Source organism: Penicillium taxi (genome assembly GCF_028828555.1).
Source record: "Penicillium taxi strain IBT 34144 chromosome Unknown utg000001l_segment0_segment0, whole genome shotgun sequence".
NCBI classification, from domain to species: Eukaryota; Fungi; Ascomycota; class Eurotiomycetes; order Eurotiales; family Aspergillaceae; genus Penicillium; species Penicillium taxi.
In genome coordinates this window covers 1,772,654-1,791,479 of record NW_026643203.1, presented here as the reverse complement: position 1 = coordinate 1,791,479, position 18,826 = coordinate 1,772,654, and the positions used below count along the sequence as shown (strand labels likewise).

The 18,826-nt window shown below is 47.4% G+C and overlaps 8 protein-coding genes across 8 annotated transcripts; 3 read left to right on the top strand and 5 right to left on the bottom strand.

Annotated features, from left to right (window-relative positions):
• Window positions 1-1,057: 1,057 nt before the first annotated feature.
• N7495_000634 (putative AAA family ATPase GCN20) lies at window positions 1,058-3,687 on the top strand (the record flags this gene model as incomplete). The annotated part of the gene is made up of 8 exons (XM_057203304.1): window positions 1,058-1,120; window positions 1,171-1,896; window positions 1,949-2,029; window positions 2,083-2,386; window positions 2,443-2,616; window positions 2,666-2,752; window positions 2,806-3,274; window positions 3,336-3,687. 8 exons carry the CDS (start codon window positions 1,058-1,060, stop codon window positions 3,685-3,687), a joined length of 2,256 nt encoding a protein of 751 aa, XP_057067377.1.
• A 255-nt stretch (window positions 3,688-3,942) lies between these two features.
• N7495_000633 (putative MFS myo-inositol transporter) lies at window positions 3,943-5,675 on the top strand (the record flags this gene model as incomplete). The annotated part of the gene is made up of 3 exons (XM_057203303.1): window positions 3,943-4,127; window positions 4,186-4,482; window positions 4,538-5,675. 3 exons carry the CDS (start codon window positions 3,943-3,945, stop codon window positions 5,673-5,675), a joined length of 1,620 nt encoding a protein of 539 aa, XP_057067376.1.
• Window positions 5,676-5,902: 227 nt separating this feature from the next.
• Window positions 5,903-7,183, bottom strand: sec13 (GTPase-activating protein SEC13; the record flags this gene model as incomplete). The annotated part of the gene is made up of 6 exons (XM_057203302.1): window positions 5,903-6,227; window positions 6,286-6,695; window positions 6,764-6,794; window positions 6,871-6,986; window positions 7,080-7,124; window positions 7,181-7,183. 6 exons carry the CDS (start codon window positions 7,181-7,183, stop codon window positions 5,903-5,905), a joined length of 930 nt encoding a protein of 309 aa, XP_057067375.1.
• Window positions 7,184-7,501: 318 nt separating this feature from the next.
• pex20 lies at window positions 7,502-8,650 on the top strand (the record flags this gene model as incomplete). The annotated part of the gene is made up of 3 exons (XM_057203301.1): window positions 7,502-7,615; window positions 7,668-8,447; window positions 8,549-8,650. 3 exons carry the CDS (start codon window positions 7,502-7,504, stop codon window positions 8,648-8,650), a joined length of 996 nt encoding a protein of 331 aa, XP_057067374.1.
• A 1,091-nt stretch (window positions 8,651-9,741) lies between these two features.
• On the bottom strand, window positions 9,742-11,647 carry N7495_000630 (putative RSC complex subunit Sfh1; the record flags this gene model as incomplete). Its single annotated transcript, XM_057203300.1, has 4 exons — window positions 9,742-9,846; window positions 9,913-9,997; window positions 10,052-11,227; window positions 11,310-11,647. 4 exons carry the CDS (start codon window positions 11,645-11,647, stop codon window positions 9,742-9,744), a joined length of 1,704 nt encoding a protein of 567 aa, XP_057067373.1.
• Window positions 11,648-12,382: 735 nt separating this feature from the next.
• N7495_000629 (General stress response protein Whi2) lies at window positions 12,383-13,051 on the bottom strand (the record flags this gene model as incomplete). The annotated part of the gene is made up of 2 exons (XM_057203299.1): window positions 12,383-12,677; window positions 12,732-13,051. 2 exons carry the CDS (start codon window positions 13,049-13,051, stop codon window positions 12,383-12,385), a joined length of 615 nt encoding a protein of 204 aa, XP_057067372.1.
• A 24-nt stretch (window positions 13,052-13,075) lies between these two features.
• N7495_000628 (uncharacterized protein) lies at window positions 13,076-13,504 on the bottom strand (the record flags this gene model as incomplete). Its single annotated transcript, XM_057203298.1, has 3 exons — window positions 13,076-13,265; window positions 13,322-13,358; window positions 13,426-13,504. 3 exons carry the CDS (start codon window positions 13,502-13,504, stop codon window positions 13,076-13,078), a joined length of 306 nt encoding a protein of 101 aa, XP_057067371.1.
• A 938-nt stretch (window positions 13,505-14,442) lies between these two features.
• Window positions 14,443-16,812, bottom strand: N7495_000627 (dipeptidyl-peptidase III; the record flags this gene model as incomplete). The annotated part of the gene is made up of 3 exons (XM_057203297.1): window positions 14,443-15,555; window positions 15,608-16,487; window positions 16,538-16,812. 3 exons carry the CDS (start codon window positions 16,810-16,812, stop codon window positions 14,443-14,445), a joined length of 2,268 nt encoding a protein of 755 aa, XP_057067370.1.
• Window positions 16,813-18,826: the final 2,014 nt, after the last annotated feature.

Below are 18,826 nucleotides of genomic sequence, written 5' to 3'. Positions count from 1 at the left end.
AAGATGAGTGTCGATGGGTAACAACGGTTAAAGTGACTTGAGAGTGAGATGAAAGTAAGTGAATTCACGTAAAGTGAGAGTGACGTGGAAGTAAATTGAGAGTATACAATCACTTCCGTAGATGCTTCGCCATCACGCGAAATATATCTGAAACCGATTTCTCACTATAATTTTCTTGAAAGTTGAAACAAGGTTGATGAACCTGCACAGGCAGCTAGATCTTCCTTGCATAGCAAGTACCTTCTTTCAGGTGGTTCAGTGAGGGCATCGACGAAACAGCTCCAGAGAGATTTTAGTCCAGAGTCTAGCCTATTGGTTTTGGTTAATTATATAAAATTGCTGGTTTTCTTTCATGTTTCCAAGGCCTTGACATCCATGAATAAGTGTGTACTCTTGTTTACATCGTAAAATTTAACACAAGTAGACACGCTCCTGGCTGCCTTCGCACGGGAAACCTTTTACTCAAAAGATTACATCTTTAGTATTTATTTCATTTTTTATTGCTTGGCAGCCCCTATGGCTGCGGGTAGAGAAGAAACCAGATGTGAGGCTTTTGAATCTATCGCGATATGACATCAAAACACGCATCTTGCGGTGGTTGAAGTCAATGGTCATAGTATACATGAAATCTCAAAGCAACTCTAGCAACCTCAGGTATCAACTACTCAAGTTCAATTAAATGGCTGCTTCGTTGCATTTCAAGAGAAGTAGAAGCCATGATTATGGGTTCTCCAGATAACAATTCACATCAGATCTATCAGTTGAGCAATGAACACGCAAAACTGAAGGTAAAAAACGGAAGAGGGAAGAGGGAAGAGGGATTTCTATTACTCTAACTCCAGTGCCCTGAGACTAGAGCTTCAAATTACATTTTGTATATCTTCACCTGATCATAATGATAACCACGTGATCTTATCGATAACGCAAAAAACACATGCCACTTTGGAGGTTGAACATACCCCAGATGATTTCAGTGCTTCATTGAGTGAACTGGTGGCTAATTATCACTCGGTCGCACTCCAAAAAGAATACACACAAATTCTTTCCGGCTTTCAAAATGCAGGCAGAACTCCAGGCCCAGATCCCGGGCTTGGACCGTGTCATCTCCGAATACTCCGTGGTACGTATAATGTGCGATCGGAATTCTTTGTGGAAACTGACAATAACTAGGGCTACTTGACACACGCCTCTCATCTCTATGTCGAAGACGATAATGCCCTGTCGCCTTTGGCGGAGGCGGCCGAAACGGTGACGGAGCTCCTAATTTCTGCCTCTGGGGACTTCTCTGCACAGAACCAGGAAGCAATTGGAAATCTAGTGGAGAAGTTTATTTCATCTCTCAGCGCATCCAATGGCGTTGACGATGAGAGTAGAAAAATTCCCGGCAAGGCCAGGAAGCTCGACCAAGCTATCAATGTCGGCACCCAGCGCAACATGTCCTCGACTCTGGGTCTGAGTGGTACGAACGTGGACTTGGAGTCAGCCAATGCCAGGAAGGTAGAGTCTCGAGTTGATAAGAAGAAGCTGGAGAAGGCCGAACGCAAGATTAGAGCCAAGCAGGATAAGAAACAGATGAAGACAGTCACCTACGAGTCCTCGCGTCTACTGAACCAGCCGGATGAGACCATGTCGTATGAAGAATTCTTCATGGCTGTCAACCCGCTACAGTTGGGCTCTGACTCTCAGTCTAAGAGCAAGGACATCAAGTTGGACAATATCGATATTACTATTGGCGGCCAGCGTATCCTGACGGACGCTGCTCTAACTCTTTCTTTTGGCCGCCGCTATGGTCTTGTCGGTCAGAACGGTATCGGAAAATCTACTTTGCTGCGTGCTCTAAGTCGCAGAGAAGTTGCTATTCCGCACCACATCTCAATTCTGCACGTCGAGCAAGAGGTATTTTAAAACCTGTCTCAGTTGTCATATCGCTCGTTACTGACTTCTCTAGATCACTGGTGACGATACACCCGCAATTCAAGCGGTCCTGGATGCTGACGTGTGGCGGAAACACCTTTTGTCTGAGCAAGATGTAAGTTCATACCGGCGACAAACGAAATAGCATTATACTCATTGAAAACCTAGAAAATCTCCAAGCAATTGGCTGCGATTGAAGAAGAAAGATCCCAACTGGCAGATACATCCAAGGATGCTGCCAGGCTGGATCATGAACGAGAAGGTCTCGACATTACCCTGGCCGATATCTATTCCAAACTCTCTGAGATGGAATCTGATAAAGCAGAATCCCGAGCCGCCAGTATTCTGGCTGGTCTTGGTTTCTCTCCAGAGCGACAACAGTTTGCAACAAAGACCTTCTCTGGAGGTTGGCGTATGCGTTTGGCTTTGGCTCGTGCTCTGTTCTGTGAGCCTGATCTTTTGCTTCTTGATGGTAAGCGCTTTCCCCCCACGATACTCTACACAAAACAGAGAGCTAACTTCACGAAGAACCTTCCAACATGTTGGATGTTCCTTCTATCACTTTCCTGTCAAATTACCTTCAGGGATACCCCAGCACAATCCTCGTTGTCTCTCACGATCGTTCATTCTTGAACGAGGTGGCCACCGATATTGTCCACCAGCACTCAGAGCGATTGGATTACTACAAGGGTGCCAACTTCGGTATGTCCTGCTTCTTAGTATAATCCCAAACTTCACTAACAATATGTAGAATCCTTCTATGCCACAAAGGAGGAGCGACGGAAAATGGCCAAACGCGAGTACGAGAAGCAAATGGGCGAGAGGGCACATCTTCAAGGTAGGAACTCGTTCATCGCTATTCTATATCTCATACTAACCGCCGATGATCAGCCTTCATCGACAAATTCAGATACAACGCCGCCAAGTCCTCAGAGGCGCAATCAAGAATTAAGAAGCTCGAACGTATGCCAGTACTCGAAGCCCCCGAGGCCGAATATGTTGTGCATTTCCAGTTCCCCGAGGTCGAGAAGCTTTCACCTCCTATTGTTCAAATGTCCGAAGTTTGCTTCGGCTACACTAAGGAACTACCTCTTCTCAAGGATGTTGACCTTAGCGTCCAACTGGACTCACGTATCGGAATTGTCGGACCCAACGGTGCTGGTAAAACCACAGTGTTGAAGCTGCTCATCAACCAACTCACTCCGACAAAGGGTCTTATATCCGCACACTCACGACTAAGAATTGGATTCTTCGCCCAGCACCACGTCGATGCTCTTGATCTAACCACCAGTGCTGTCAGTTTCATGGCAAAGACTTATCCTGGCAAGACCGATGAAGAGTACCGGAGACACTTGGGAGCGTAAGTCAAATGACCGGTCCCCAGAGCCTTGAATATTTGGTGCTAACTATTAATGATTTAGCTTTGGTATCACCGGTACAACTGGTCTCCAGCGTATGGAGTTCTTGTCTGGAGGTCAGAAATCGCGTGTCGCCTTTGCGTGCTTGTCTTTGACTAACCCTCACATTCTGGTTCTTGACGAACCTTCTAACCACTTGGATATTGAGGGTATGGATGCTCTCTCCTCCGCACTCCAACGATTTGAGGGAGGTGTGGTGATGGTATCTCACGACGTGACAATGTTGCAGAACGTCTGCACTAGTCTCTGGGTCTGCGATGGAGGAACTGTGCACAAATTCGACGGAGACGTCAAGGCTTACAAGAAGCTCATTACTGCACAGGCCGATGCGGCTGGTGTTGTTGCCAAGCACTAGGCTTAAAACTATCTCAATAATTGATGTAATGCACGAATGTTCCAAAACGGACCTTCAAATCCACGAAAATATACTCCTTCATAATACAAAGCCCATAAGTGTAGCTACACGTTGCGCAGATGTGGGTCCCGCTCCCGCTATCGCCTTTATCTGAACCCCGGATTCTCCCTTCACGTTTTCCTTTGCCCCCCAATTCAGCGTTTTAGCGTTTGAGTTCTGATCGATGATTACTTTGACAAAGCTGAGCTTCCCAGTATGAATACAAGAGAGGAGTCCGATCAGCCTGGTCCAAACGCTCCTCTGCTCGCTCCGACCGAAGCCTTTTCCGACCATGACAACAATGACGAGACAACAACCTCCGAGCTCAGCTACTCCGGTGGATGGTTCATATGGACCCTGACATTCTCAGCCGGTATAAGTGGTCTCTTATTTGGCTATGAGTACGTTTCTGTCATCACATATATAGTGATCATAACTGACGGCCTTCTCAACCTCTAGCACCGGTGTCATATCCTCCACCCTTGTGACCATTGGCTCTGATCTCTCCAATCGACCGTTGACAACCCTCGATGAAAGCTTGATCACATCATCCACCAGCTTATTTGCCTTGATTGCTAGCCCATTCACCGGAGTTCTGGCCGATAAATACGGGCGGCGCATGGTCATTGTCGTGGCGGATGCCCTATTTGCGATTGGAGCATTGACCCAAGCGTCTACAAGTAATATATGGGGTATGATAGCTGGTCGCAGCATTGTTGGCCTTGCGGTTGGCAGTGCGAGTGCTGTAGCTCCATTGTATGTCTCTGCCATTTCAGGCAATGTCAAGCATCTACTAACTGGTCGTCGGCAGGTATATATCCGAATTAGCACCATCGCATGCCCGAGGACAGCTCGTTACAATCCTAAGTCTGCTCATAACTGGAGGGCAAGTGGTCGCGTACATAATTGGCTGGCTATTTTCCCAGACTGCTGGAGGCTGGCGCTGGATCGTTGGCCTTGGTGCGGTCCCGGCATTCCTCCAGTTTGCAGTTCTTGTAGGTTTGCCGGAAACACCTCGATGGCTCATGCAGGTCGGACGTGACTCCGAGGCTGTCGCGGTCCTGACTCAAATCTATAAGGACTGTCCCGAGTGTGACCGTGTGGCGCATCAAGTCCTGCGAGATATTCGAAGGGAAATGTCGCAAGAGGCGGTCGAATTGGACCAAACCAAAGTGTCAGACGCAATACCACTCTGGTTACAGGATACCTCTCAGCGTGCCTCGGATTTGTTCCACAATGGGGGCAATCGGAGAGCCTTGACCATAGCAATGATGCTACAAGGGCTACAGCAACTATGTGGTTTTAACAGCCTGATGTATTTTTCCGGGATCATCTTCACAGCACTCTCATTCTCTTCACCAACTCTAGTATCTCTAACTATTGCAGTTACAAACTTTTTCTTCACTCTTGTGGCGTTCGCACTAATTGATAGAATTGGGCGACGCCGCATATTACTCTATTCGATTCCAGTCATGATACTTGCATTAATCCTATGTGCGGTCGCCTTCTCATCAGTGGAAGTATCTTGGGGATCTCCATCTGTGAACTCGCGGGATGGTACAGACCGTCAAAGCCTACTTTATCCACTGCTTATTCTTGCTTGCCTCACTGTCTACGTTGCAGCTTATGCATTTGGACTCGGAAACGTACCTTGGCAGCAGTCAGAACTCTTCCCTCTGAACGTTCGCTCTTTGGGGTCTGGACTTGCGACTGCTACAAATTGGGGATGTAATTTTATCGTGGGACTGACATTCCTTCCTATGATGCAGTGGATGTCTCCCACGTGGACTTTTGTTGTGTACGCAGCAGTTTGTGTGGTTGGCTGGGTTGTTGTTCGAGCAATTTACCCCGAGATGAGTGGACTTAGTCTGGAAGAAGTGAAAGATTTACTAGCCGATGGCTGGGGAGTGGAAAATAGCCAACAACGAAGAGATGAGTCGCATATTTAGGAATATCCACTATATTCAGTTTGAGAAAATCACTTCTCAGTTTTCTGCTTTTGATTACTATTGTAAGTCAGGTTATTTGCCTGTAACAAAATGAGGCTACTGTAGGTACGATGCTTTTGAATTCATCCCAAGATCAGGCATCAAACTGATCATGTTCAGACCATGAAGCGAAGAAAGGAGCTTGGAAAAGATATACCACAAACAAAAAAAAGCAATCATTAATGAATCTATTCCTCAATATCTTTGACCTTCTCCCATTGGCCCTTGAGGTTCTCCTTCCACAAGCTCACCTTGTTGTCACCACCGCTGACAGCAAGGATGTTTCCGCTCAGACTCCAGCTAACACGCCACAAAACACAGTCAAACTCAAGTGTTTGGCTAGTCCACTGACCTGGGTTGGATGCATCCGAAGTCCAAATACGAACGGTCTTATCTTGCGAGGCAGAAGCGATGTAGGATTTGGACAGAATGCTCGGCGACCAAACAACATCACGGACCCAATCAGAATGGCCTTCTAGAGTTTGAGTAAGGTTGTAGGTCTTGGACTCGGCGCTAGAGGGAAATAATTAGCACAAATGACCCACAACATCACTCCTGAGCGAAGACGTACTTGTAGTCCCAGATCTTTACTGTATTATCGCTTCCGCCGGTGACAAAACGTCTCTGCTGACCAGGACCTGGGTTGGAGCTGATAAGACTACCAGCGAAAGCAGCGGGAGCCCAACTAATCGAGTTCACGCCCATCCCGTGGGCAGGGAAGGTCTGGTGGGTCCAGTTGTTGTCGCGGAATTCGAGAACGCTGACCTGGCCATCGGAGGAGGCACAAGCAAGGAGGCAGCCGCTCTCGTGGGGGGCCCAGGAAACCGTGTTGACGGAAGCGGTATGCAGAGAGAAATCAAAGACCTTGGTCCAAGTGCTGCCGCCGACGGGAGAGGTGGCATTCTGAGGTTGCTCCCGCCAAATCAAGACCTTGCCGTCATATGAGGAGGAAGCTAGGATTGTGCCAAACTTTGGGTGAGCCTGTAAGTGAATAAGTTGTCATGGTCAGCCAGAGCCGTATCAATTTTGTTTTGGCGCTTCCCACATACCCATGCGACACACCACACTGCACCCTCGTGGCTGTTTTCAAGAAAAGATAGAATCAGTCACTGACATCATTGACAGATAGGCTAATAGCTCAACAAGACAGGCTTACCCCTTGAGGGTCTCGACGAAACGGTGAGTCTCCCCCTCAATCTCAAAGATCTTGATTGTTTTATCGGAGGAGCAGGTGGCTAGCCTCCGACCATAGTAGTCCAGGCCTGCATCGTGCTAGTAATTTTAACTGTCCGTTAGCCCGAGCATTAACATGGGGGAGCTCAGGAGCTGGCGATTGCGCCTCCCACTGTTGGGCCTTGCACGTACAATCATATCTTCGTGCCCCGAATTCGAGATAACCTGAGCGGCCGCCTGTAAAATGGAAGTCAGTCAGAAAGAATGCAATTACAATTGAACTGGAAACAAACCATTTTGCTGAGACCCAAGTGTAAGACAGAAAACGCGAGATGTTCTTAAAGGAAGGAGCTTGAAGTTCGACACCAAACAACCTGGCTACAGTTGCTTATCCTTATCTGGATGACTCAGCTAAAGTCACGTTTTACCACGTGCTTGTACCTCGGATAGTCAATCAACCCCACGATTTCCCCGATCTTTCTTCCCTTTAGTATATCTTGTCCTTCGATACGCTCCACTCTTCCTATCCTCTGGCATGTAATTCACCATTTTGTCCCTATATATTTTGCCTTTTCACCCAGCTTTCATATTCCATACGACTATTAAACTCCATCATGGCTGATGCACTATGCGGTCCATCCAACGCTCTTCAAAACGCTCAGAAGCATGCATCGGTCGATAGAACCATTCAACAGGACCGCTTGATATCAAGGCAACCACCGGCACAAGTGAGTTGAGAGTTGGAGGGCTGACCCAACTTGAATACTAATATATTTCCAGGGATTTCGATCGCAAAGTCCGCGCGATGGAATACTTGATCCCGAATTTGCAGCCTTCGAAACAAATCTTGGTGGACAGCCAATACCAGATATTCGGAGCCCAGCTCACTTTGGCGCACCAGCACATCTTACAACTTCGGCACATCCCGCTCCTCACTGGGCCTCGGACTTCCAGAATTTACATATCTCTACTCCCCCGCTATCGCAGCAACAAACACCGCCCGTTGCGCAAGCTCAGGGAGGATGGCATAATGAATTTAAAAATCAATGGCAGCATCAGCAGCACCAACAAGTGCCGATGCAACCTCAACAACCTCAGCAGCGAACGATAAACCGCGGATTTCAACCGGGATATTCAATGCACAATACTTCGATGAATATGTACCAAGCGCCGCTTGAGGCCCCATCAGGTCAACTTGCATCGACTGAGCAGTTCGATGATGCTGCATTTGAAGCTGCATTTGCACAGGCTGGGGCAGATCTAGAACTACAGGAATCCAATACCGCCTCGGCAGTTGCGGCAGTTGCGGCAGTTGAAGAAGCTACTCTTGATACGCATCAGGCCGAACCTATAGAGGCAGTTTCCGAAGACATTCGAATTGGGTCAGACCTTATCCTACCGATGAATCATGACGCAAATGTTCTTGCGGAGGTGGCTGGTAAACTTCTCGAAAAAGTTAGCCACGAACAAAGCCAAAAATTTCAACAAAGCAATTTCCTTGCTTTGATGCGGCGAATCCGTGATCGTGAGATTGAAGTGGAAGGAGAAGAGTTTCGCGAAGTCAGTAGCAACCCGTAACGGATTGACTGTCAGCAACAGAACCTCCGGTATATCTACGTAAATCTTGGTGGGGTCTTGTTCTTACTAATGCCATGACTTAGACGAAACAGTCTCTTCATCCTGGTGGAAAATACTACCCCAGTCGATCTCCTCCCCTGGAATCGTCCAAATCCCCGGGCATTAATAGTATGAAATCCTCTTAGTGTTGAGATTTTACTATCCTAAGCCAAAGAAATACAATCTGACAGTCGCTCGTTTTCGACAGATAATAACTCAGAAATAACATCAGAAACTCTATTCAATACTGAAGAGGACTCTCCCCGCTTGGGGACAAATCCATCTGACATCAGTGACCATCCATTTGAGCACAACAATGAGAATTACGAACGCTCGATCCATGGCCAGGAAGATGGATGGTAGAGCTCGACACCATATGCTGAAGTTTGGTAGTTCTAGGACGTACAATATCTAGCATGTGAAGCTATGATGTTCGCAAGAACAATCGTTGCATTCTACCTCTTCGAAGCCAGCAGCTTTAATTAAACAAATGCATTCCAGTTAGAGTCTTGTGGCGGTCACTGACTGCCCAGTTCTTATTAAATTTCATCCAAAACCGTTGGTGCCACTCTAGAAGTACAAATATTGACAGCTCCTTGTATCAAGATAATGTCAGAACGCTCAGAGAATCTTTGGAAGATAAATCAAGTCAACCCCTGAGTACATACTCATACAAAATTCAACTCGATACTTGCATGAGTATCTAGATGTGGAAAACGAGGACTACAGGGTTTCGTCAGAATAACCCCGGAAGAGAGATAAGATGCTATAAGCTGCTAAACCCTGTATCAAACACGTAAATCCGAAACATTTTGATATACCGTCGAACTGAATGAGAAAGAGAATAAAAACAAATGTTGAATACAGCAATGGTGCCCAGGTGAGGTGACTGGTGAGTATTCGAGCGGGCTGAATGTCATTCCCATACTTCGATGTGTACTCACTGAGTAGGTTTTTTTTAATGGCGACTACGCTACTGATAGCGAAGAGCCATGGAAACGTATCTAGTGCACAGAGAATGGGATAAAAAGGCAAAGGTTGGAATAAAATAAGTTGGGACGAGTAATGCTATTTAACAATGTAGCATAAGGTATCGTGCTTGAAGATAGTGATACGGATGAAAGAGCCAATATAGAGCAATTGTGGTAAGCAGTAATGGTGAATAGGGGTTTGAGTTGCTCGACAAACAGTCACTGTCATAATAGAATGATAAGAGTGGTAAACCAGTTCCATAGGTCTAGGTGAATCGACCAACAGGAATATCGTGGCGATGGAGGTCTTTTGACCACTGCGGCGGGAACTTATCCCTTTCGTACAGGAAGCCACAATTGTGGCAGAGTGTCTGGAATGGGGAAAAAAAGATTAGTTATGGATGGTCAATAGTAGATATCATATCAAATTCACTCACCCGAGGACCATCTGGACCGTCTCGCACAGCCCAAACTGCCGTACCCCAAACCATACAGTTGCTGCATCGCCAACTTTGTCGTTCCCTGTATAAGTATTAGCATGAGTGGCTCAGTGCCATTGACCTCGGATCCACATACCAATCAGTGAGCGTACCACCTCCGCCACCATAACCGGCGGCAGAGCCTGTGTCCGGAGTACCTCGTCCACCAGGCGTACCCAGCGGGCTTATGCTGCGGAATCGACGCTTGCGCTTATTTCGCTCGCCCCGACCCAAGGGGGCGTCACCGTCATTCTCGAAGTATCCGCTGGTCTGTCGAGAAACTTCAGGAGTAATTCCAGTGGTGGAAGAGAATCGGGCAACATCTCGTCGTAGACGCCTAATCTCACGCTCATGAGCGATTTCTCGCCGCTCAATCTCTTCTTTTGTAAGTGTTTCGACCTTTGGATCCCACTCATCAGCCAGGGTCTCGGGGTCGTATCGCCATCCGGCTTCAGCACCATTCGCTGCCAGGTTATCAATCTCCGTGCCATAGCCATTGATGCCACTGACAATGCCACCACTTTTGCAAACCTCTTTCTTCAGGTTCAACACCGCTTCGTAGATGCCATGTGCAATAGCACTGACCCAATCGCCGCCAAGGCTCAGATCAGCACACGTAACCTTCGCGAATTCCTCGGCCATTCCTGGAGGGTGGAGAAGGGACCATTCAAATTTATCAGTGTAAAGCTTGTCTTGGCAGTTGATGTTGAGATTGATCACACATCGATAAGCATCGTCTGGGTTCAGAAGGCTGTCGTTGACCAGCGCCTCCTTTGTAACTGCTACAACAGGCGGCGCAATAACTTGGCTGTCGGGTGTCGCCACATTTGTCACAGCCGGAGTCATGGATGTATCACGCGAGGGCTCAAGTTGGGGAATAACTCCATGGTCAATGGTGGATGGAGAGCTCTGGAACAGGGGATGCAAAGCTACACCAGCATACTCTTCCAATTGCTGCCGAATCTGGTTACCAATGGTCATTGTAGTAGCCTGAGGGTTAGGAAGGTCCAAGTCTCGGACGAAGCCAATAGCAAACTCCTCTGGCGTCGCTACCGCCTCATGGAGATTCCATAGGAATGTATCCTTAATCCGGAACGGGGGTTGTAGTTCGGGTCTGCGGTACGCAGGGAGGGCCGAGGTGATGCTAGGATCAAGGATGTTACGTGGTGGAGGAAACGGCTCGAGTGGTTGATGCGAAGCAACTTCCAAATCAATGCGAATAGGAACAAGGGTTAAAGGAAGCTGCGCTTGGATTTGAAGTTGATCAGAACATCTGCAAAAAGAAAGCCATTCACAGTTAGTTGAGAACTTGTAGAGGGAGAAAGAAACAGCTCGTTGGGCTTCTTACTACGTACGCTGGTCGTAACATGCGCTTGATCATCCACTCGCGATAAATTCCCTGAACTTCCACAGGCGCATCTGTTTCCTTCCCCAGCTTCTCGGCTGTCGAGAATAAGCCAGATGATTCCTCACGGCGGAGACTCCTTAGTCCTGTTGGGCGCCGAGGACCATCGCTTTCATCGAAATCGTCATCATCGAACCCATCTTCGGCATAGTTTATCGCAGTCGTGCCGCGTTTTGTAGTTCGCGGTGTTGGCCCTGTCTGGACAGGATACACAGGCGTCATCAATGAGTTTCGATACTGCCGCATACGCGGCGGGTATGAAGTGATGTAGCCTCTAAGGGGATCCATGTTAACGATTTATCTCGCGACAGATAAATGCCCCTTCGCGGGGATTAGTATCGCAAAAGTTCGCGTTGATCGTGATCGACAGCGACGATGGAATAATACTTGAATAAAAACGGGTACACGATGCAGGAAGGTCTAGCCTTATGTTAGACTGCTTTAAGAGGCCTAATATCAGCGAAAAATGGCAAATTGGAGAAGAATAGCTCCCTGAATTGACTGTAGTCGGATCTTTTGCGCTGCGCGTTTTCCCCAATTGAGCAAAGCCCCATTCCACAGTCACGTGGGGTTATCGTTTTATGCCTTAGGCATCAATGCGGTGGAATATGGCAGAATGTGAATACTGTACAGAAATGATTAGATCCTACAGCCAGGAATACCCGGACATATGGACTGTGTAGTGTATACACTAGAGAATTTTATCGAGTTACAATTTTAAGTGGTGTTAGTTCTTGATAGGCGAGAAATAAAAGAGATAAGCTTGATTATTATGTCCATTGTCTGTCCTTGTAAGGCGCTGTTTTTGAATGTCTGGTTACACACAATGTAGACACTAACGAATAAATACGCCAGCCCGTAATCGGGGAAAGAAGAAGAAATCAAACAACTAGTGGACAAAGAAAAAAGAAACATCACAGAGAACTAAGGATCTGGGTATAGATACAGATGCAGAGAAGAAAAAATCGCGAATTAATCAACGGAGTCCGATAACACTCTATAAAATGAAAGTTAGTCATTGTTTCAGTAGGCAAATGGGTGGAAAAATCTTGCCATTTCCAGTGTCCAGACTCGTCGAATCCAGACCTTGACTTGACCTTCGACGCCCTCAACGTCGACCAAGTCAACACCCTCCCACCAGCACCGCCGAGCAGGCTTCCTCCAAAAGAGCAAAAGCTTTTGTGCCATCCCAACGGCATTGTTATTCGAGAGGTCTCCACGGATATCAGTACGAAGCTTGGCCAAAGCAAGACTGCAAATCACTGCTTTGTTTGGCTCGGGGGCACGGTGGCCCCATTGATCTTCGCGATCAAATCCACTAGCCAATGGATTAGCGGGACAATCTTCAAGTCATAAAGTAAAGGAAACTCACCCAGCAGTCAGCATCTCAATCAAGTGTTGCTCGGTTGAGCCGACTTCCTCGCTTTTGCGCAGCCCTGAGAAGATACCATCCTGTTTCAAAAGGGCACGGCCAGCTGCCCGTTTGACTTCGAGCATCTCTCCATGGCCAATATCTGGCCGTGGTGGGATTACATAGAAGTCAAGATCCTCTCTGAGGACGATGATTCCTGCGCGATCCTGCAGCATATCGCGGGTTGAATTTTGCATTGGGTCATCAATCTCTGGCGATGTCGACTCCGAGGGGAGCGACGTGGGGATGGATTGAGCCACGGTGCGGAAGAAATCCAACATATACTGAAGTGATGCCGGGTCGTACTAGATTATGTGAGCTTCTTGCATGAAATAAACAACAAACAGCATCGTGCTTACATCAACGGGGTAGATATCGCCTTCGTGGAACCCACCTAAATGCCCATCAGGAAGAAGGCCATTCGGAAATAGTGACAACAGCACAAATTCCGGCAATGTCAGTAGCTCGTCTCGTGACAAGGTAAATCGAGTGCCCCTTTAAAAATATCAGCGGGGTAAGAACAATTTATAGTATGAAAAAGGAGCTCTTACCGAAGATCGAGAGTGACATTCTCATCCCCACCGATATCTGTACGTAAACGATATCATTAGCAACTTGTATCACCTCCCCTATTGGCCATATAAATAATTCATACCTCCTAGAGTATTGACCGGAGGTCCACCATTCTGCTGGACCTGGGTTATAATACTCGAAGCGCCTCCCGCCGCAGCCATCACGTAAGAAAAGGACTGAAGGGGACTGTAGCCTTCGGTATACGGCGGCGGTGGTTCCCCGTCGTCGATATTCTTTCCAGTTCCTTGACCTTCACCTTTTGCTTCCGAAAAGGAGGCCTTGGTGTCTGCGACAACGGACGACGAAGGGGCCGAGTCGAGAAGCTCCTCGGGCGATGGTGGCGCAAAAGCTGGAAGGGAAACAGGTCCGGACTCAGAAACCTTGGGAAGGTTGGACTCCGAGGTAAGGAATAGCGAGGAAAAGGGTGGCGGGCCAACGAAGACTGAGCTAGAGTGGGATGCTTGAGGTGGATGCGGCGGGGGTGCGGTGTAGTTGTAGTCGTCCTCCAGGATGGAGTCCGTCTGGTGAGTCGGTCGCGCCGTGGTTGAACTTCGAGAGGCTGTCTCTTCCGACACGATTATAGTGCAAGTAGATCAGATTCAATCGCTGCAACGCGGTTGACCTGATGGAATCTAGACTTGAGTCCCGAGGGGTCTCTTCGTTTTGGTTGTCGATTGTTGATCAGGAGGCGGAATGGACTCGAAATTCACAGCCGCAGGATTCTCACAGGGCTGATATATTCGAGAAAAATCACTTGAAAGGGGAAATCTTAGCGAGCTGATTTAATATTCCAAATTATGAGAGGGGAAAGAGGAATAAGCGGGCGCTTGATCGAACAACCCCGTGTTGAACAACCTGTGGCGGTAAGTCCGCCCAAGTGACTAACTACGCTAATTTATATGGGACTTTTGCCGCCACTTGTATTTCTGCTGAACTTGATAATTAAAAAAAAAAGCCGAGGAAAATTTTGATTCAAATTCTCAGTTGCGTGAATCAAGGTTTTGTTCTACTCGGGATGTCCTATTTAAAGCCGTAGCCCTGGAAACAAATATCAATGTTTACTACGGTGCTAGGTATGATATTGCCATCAACTTCCCACTTAGACCTTACGGTCAACGTAGCTCTGAATGACACCTTCCAAAGTAGCCTCATACTCTTTAAGAGTAACCTTGTCTCCTTCAAGGATGGTGTTGGCCTGCACAAAGATCTTGCGAGGCACTTTGTTCTTCAACACGACTTCCCGCAAAAATTCAAAGAATGAGTCCACTGATGTGATATCATCATACAGTCCTTTACCTGCCTCGATATCGGCAGTGCTCTTGTACACATGCAACTTTTGCAGGTACTTTTCAACAGCAGGTCGGCCATGAGACAAGATCTTGGATCGATCAAGGTTGATCTCCAGATCGGACAAGTCCTCCTTGGTGTAGGATAGCTTCACAAAGTCATCACCAGCACTGAGGAAAGTACGCAGAATACTGTACCGAGCCTGCATGTGAGCCTGGCCCCATTTCTGAGTCTTGGGATCCCAGAATTCCAGGGCAACCAAACCAGCACGGGCCATTTGCAAGTATGCTGCAAAGAGAACATCACCAGCCTCGCCTGTCATGTCCTCTTTACCGTTGCCAAAACCGAAGATCTTCAAGATTTCAAAATCACATCCCAGCACCATGGCAACACACTCGGCTCGGCACTCTTCGTACGAAGAGGCAATGGCCCCGAAGACAGAGCTCCAAGTCTGTCCGGGTTTGTACCATGTTGATACAGGATTGTTAGTAACCGGGCTTATGGGTGGGTTGGAAATATCAAAGTTGTATTCTCCGGGTGCTGTCTCCTGCAGCAGCTTGCCTGTGCCATGTCCAAGCAACTCATGGATGCCGACCTGTACCTCAAAGGCAGGGTCGCGACAACGGCGGTAAACTTCTTGATCATTCTCGGTAATGAATGGAATGTCCTCATTGGGAGCCTTAGCACTCAGAACATTGCCCAAAGACACGTTCTTGAAGCCCAAATTCTGGCGGATATCATCATAGTTGGGGAGATTTATACCCGCGGGGATACCCGAACCTGCAAAGCTCAAGACTTCAAGAGATGTAAAGTCGGGGCTCAGAAACTTGTCCTTCTCAAAGTCCTTGCCCCATGGTAGCTTGGGGATCATGCTTTCGGCGCTATCGACTAGAGCACCGAACGCACGTGTCCGCTCCAGGTTGACCTATTAGGATTAGCTTAAAGAATCACTACGAAACATGTTAATTTGATCTCACCAGAGAGACAAAGCCTTCCCATTCTCCGCGCACACCGTGGGGATCCCGGTATGTCTCGACGAACCCCAAGTTAGTCTCTAAGGCGGGCTTCTGATCCTTGACCCAGATGCGCTGGCTTTCCTTGAAAGCTTCAATTGATCCTGAACCAAAAGACAGAGCGTATGCATCCAACATACGCTTCTGGTTATCATTGGCCGCGTTAAGACCAGCCTGCTTGATGCTGTGAGCAATTTTGGACATCTCTTCTTGATAATCCCCAAAGACAAGCTGCACAGTCTTGCCCTTAAGAGCTCCCTCCAACACAAAGCTAGTTGTCTCTCCAAGATCACGATCCTTCACGGGAGGGTTGGTAACCCCACCGGCAATCAAGAGCTCAAAGTCGCCCGAGGAAGTCTTGCGCAGTCTTGTATTCTCCAGTGCCAGTCCCTTCTTCTCCATCAAGTCTCCAATGGCGATAATTTCATCTTTGGTGATAGAAGGCGAATCGGGGTAGTATGTGGTCATGTGGCCACCTGTGGGGTATCCGAGATGCATTAAGGACTGTTCGCTCGTCTCATATATGCCACCTCCAGTGCTGCTTGCCTTCTGGAAAGCAGCCTTCGTCTCTGGAGTGCTAGAAGCCAAAGCCTCGAAGCTAGAGGCTGACAGACGAGGAATAAATTTCGAGTCGCCAAAACCTTTGTAGTTACCGCAGTTACCCAAGAACTGAGCGGCATATTCGAGGAAGAACTGGAGGTCTTCATCGCTCACTTTGGTTTTCTGGGCTAAGGCGTTCCAGTCACCGTCGCAGGAATCGTGAAGGGCGAGGATAAGATCATAGATGGCTTCTGATTCGGGAGAGACCTGGCGCAAGGTGATACGGGTACCTTCGAAAGCAGCCCTATGACCTGTTAGCTTGTTGACAACGCCACATCATGCGGGGTGATTTACCGGCTCATGTAATGAGCGTATTTGCGCAGGCTATCATCTTTAAGGGTATCAAAGTGAGACTTGATTTCTAGTCTCACTACAGTGGGCGGGTTATCTGCGAAATAATGCTGTTTGGCGTTGGCATCCATAGTGGCTCGACGGGATTGAGAAAAGGAGAAGTTTCTGTAATGGAGGGCAAACAATCGGTGAGAGGCAAAGCGGTTGAGGGGTAAGAGCTGAGGTAGCACGGAGCTTCGGGTAAACGAGGGGCGCAACAAGCGACGCATTGGGTGCATATGGAAAGGTCGAAGGTCTGTAGCTATGACATATTACCTATCGACGCGCGGGTCCAAGCTTTTAACTACTCCCGTACAGCTACCGCATTACAGTATGTCCCGAAACTGGTGCTACCACCTTTACTATTTCGAACCCCTCTACCAAAACCTACTAGTCTATATTAGGAGTAGGCTCGTAATATTAATATTCCCTAATAATACCGATACAATATCGTACACTGTTTATCACAGGGCCGTATAAAATACCATGTCTTATTACTGTATTGGCAACTGGAACTTTCTATGGTAATGCAAATCAATCAGACAAACGAACAAAGGAAAAAGGAAAGGGAAAATAGGCCTCCAAATCTGGTTATGTATCATGACTATCCCTTCGGAAAATACGAATTTTCATTTGATGAACGTGGTGTGCTATGAAAGATTCTACTAATCAGTGGAACAATAACTTGTAACTATAACTAAATCGAACTAAAAGGACTCCACTACCCCACTTGGAGCTGCATCGATCCAATAGTAGCCGTCTAGACATCCGTCCAATTAGAACGGACTGTCATAACAACTCTAATTGTATCAACACATCATCTTCTACTTGAAGTCCACCCCGCCTTCTTGATACCCTAAGGGTAAAGTTAAGCGAGAGGGACAGAGGGGGGTATGAAACCTCCATATTAATCATCCAGATATTGTGCCATTCCGCCGCAAATATTGACATTCTCATAGTTTAACCCAAAACCCTCAAGCTCCGGGATAATGCGCCAGTAGAAATTTGCGGCATTATTGGTTTTGACGAATCCGATGAGATTATCGATGCCACTATTATCCGCCTCATAACCCCAGCTCGATGCAAGGCCTTATGATATTCTCGATTCGTCAGCGGCAGAAGGTTCCGCAGTCGTTCTTGATGTGAATGCAATTTTAAAACCCGCGCCATTAAAACGTTTGCCTAGAGTAGAGTTACTCGAGCTGCCCAATGTTTGACCATAGCCAGGTAGATGAATTTGGCCGGTGCCGTCTTCATATTAGTAGATAGCAACGTCGTGAGCCTGGGAGGTTGCGTTTTTCAGATCCGTTAAAACAATCTGAGAGATCAGGGCTGGCTCATAATTACGTGTTTTGAGACCACTCTGATTGAATGAAACAATCTCCATGGAGCTGAAGGTCAAGCCATACTCTGCAAGTACTGAACTGAGTTGTGACTGTGAGTTACCATTCTCATTTAAGTCACGTCTTTTGACGGTACCGGCAACGTCGCTTAAGATTTGCGCGTTCTCTGAAACAACCGCAGCACCATTTGCGCCATATCTGCCCAGACCCCAAATTAAGGTGAAGCCTTATTGGATGATATTACATATCTCCTTACATGTCTCGGCTCTGTTCGATAATAAAGCGCATATTCTCTTTACAAGGCTTGTGGACCCATAGACAGCGACAATACTAAAATTCCAAGTAAATTAATCAGTATAGTGGTCTTAGAGTCGAGAAATCAGTGAAAAGTAACTCTAAAACATACAATCCAACGCTTTGAGTAGCAGCGACAGTCGAGGTAATAAGCATCTAACAAGATGGGGCTCGATTTTCCAGGCTTCTTAAGGCTAGACCAGCATCATAAGGACTAGTTGTGCTCATAGAAATTTCTGGGTTGGTAATTGGTGAGGTAAAGGCTATTGTCGCTCGTTACTGAGAACAGTGAGCTCCAACGAACCGCTACTCAACACCGTAGACAATCCACCGATCTGGTAGTGGATTCCTACTAGTTGAATATTGCAGTTGTTGTGAAGTCTGCTTTTTCATTGATGAAAGAACTAGCTACTTATAGTATATGGGTGCCCCTCTGCCCTGGACGAATGTCAACATTCGTCCGAGACAGAAGAGACGGTGAAGACGGGACATTACTGTCGCGAATGCACATCGCTCAAGGGTGTCGTTTGCGATGAATGCATATCGTTCAAGGATGCCGTGATATACTAATCTAGTTCCAGAGTCACTGTCTTGGCAGAAGCTTTTTCGGCCGAAA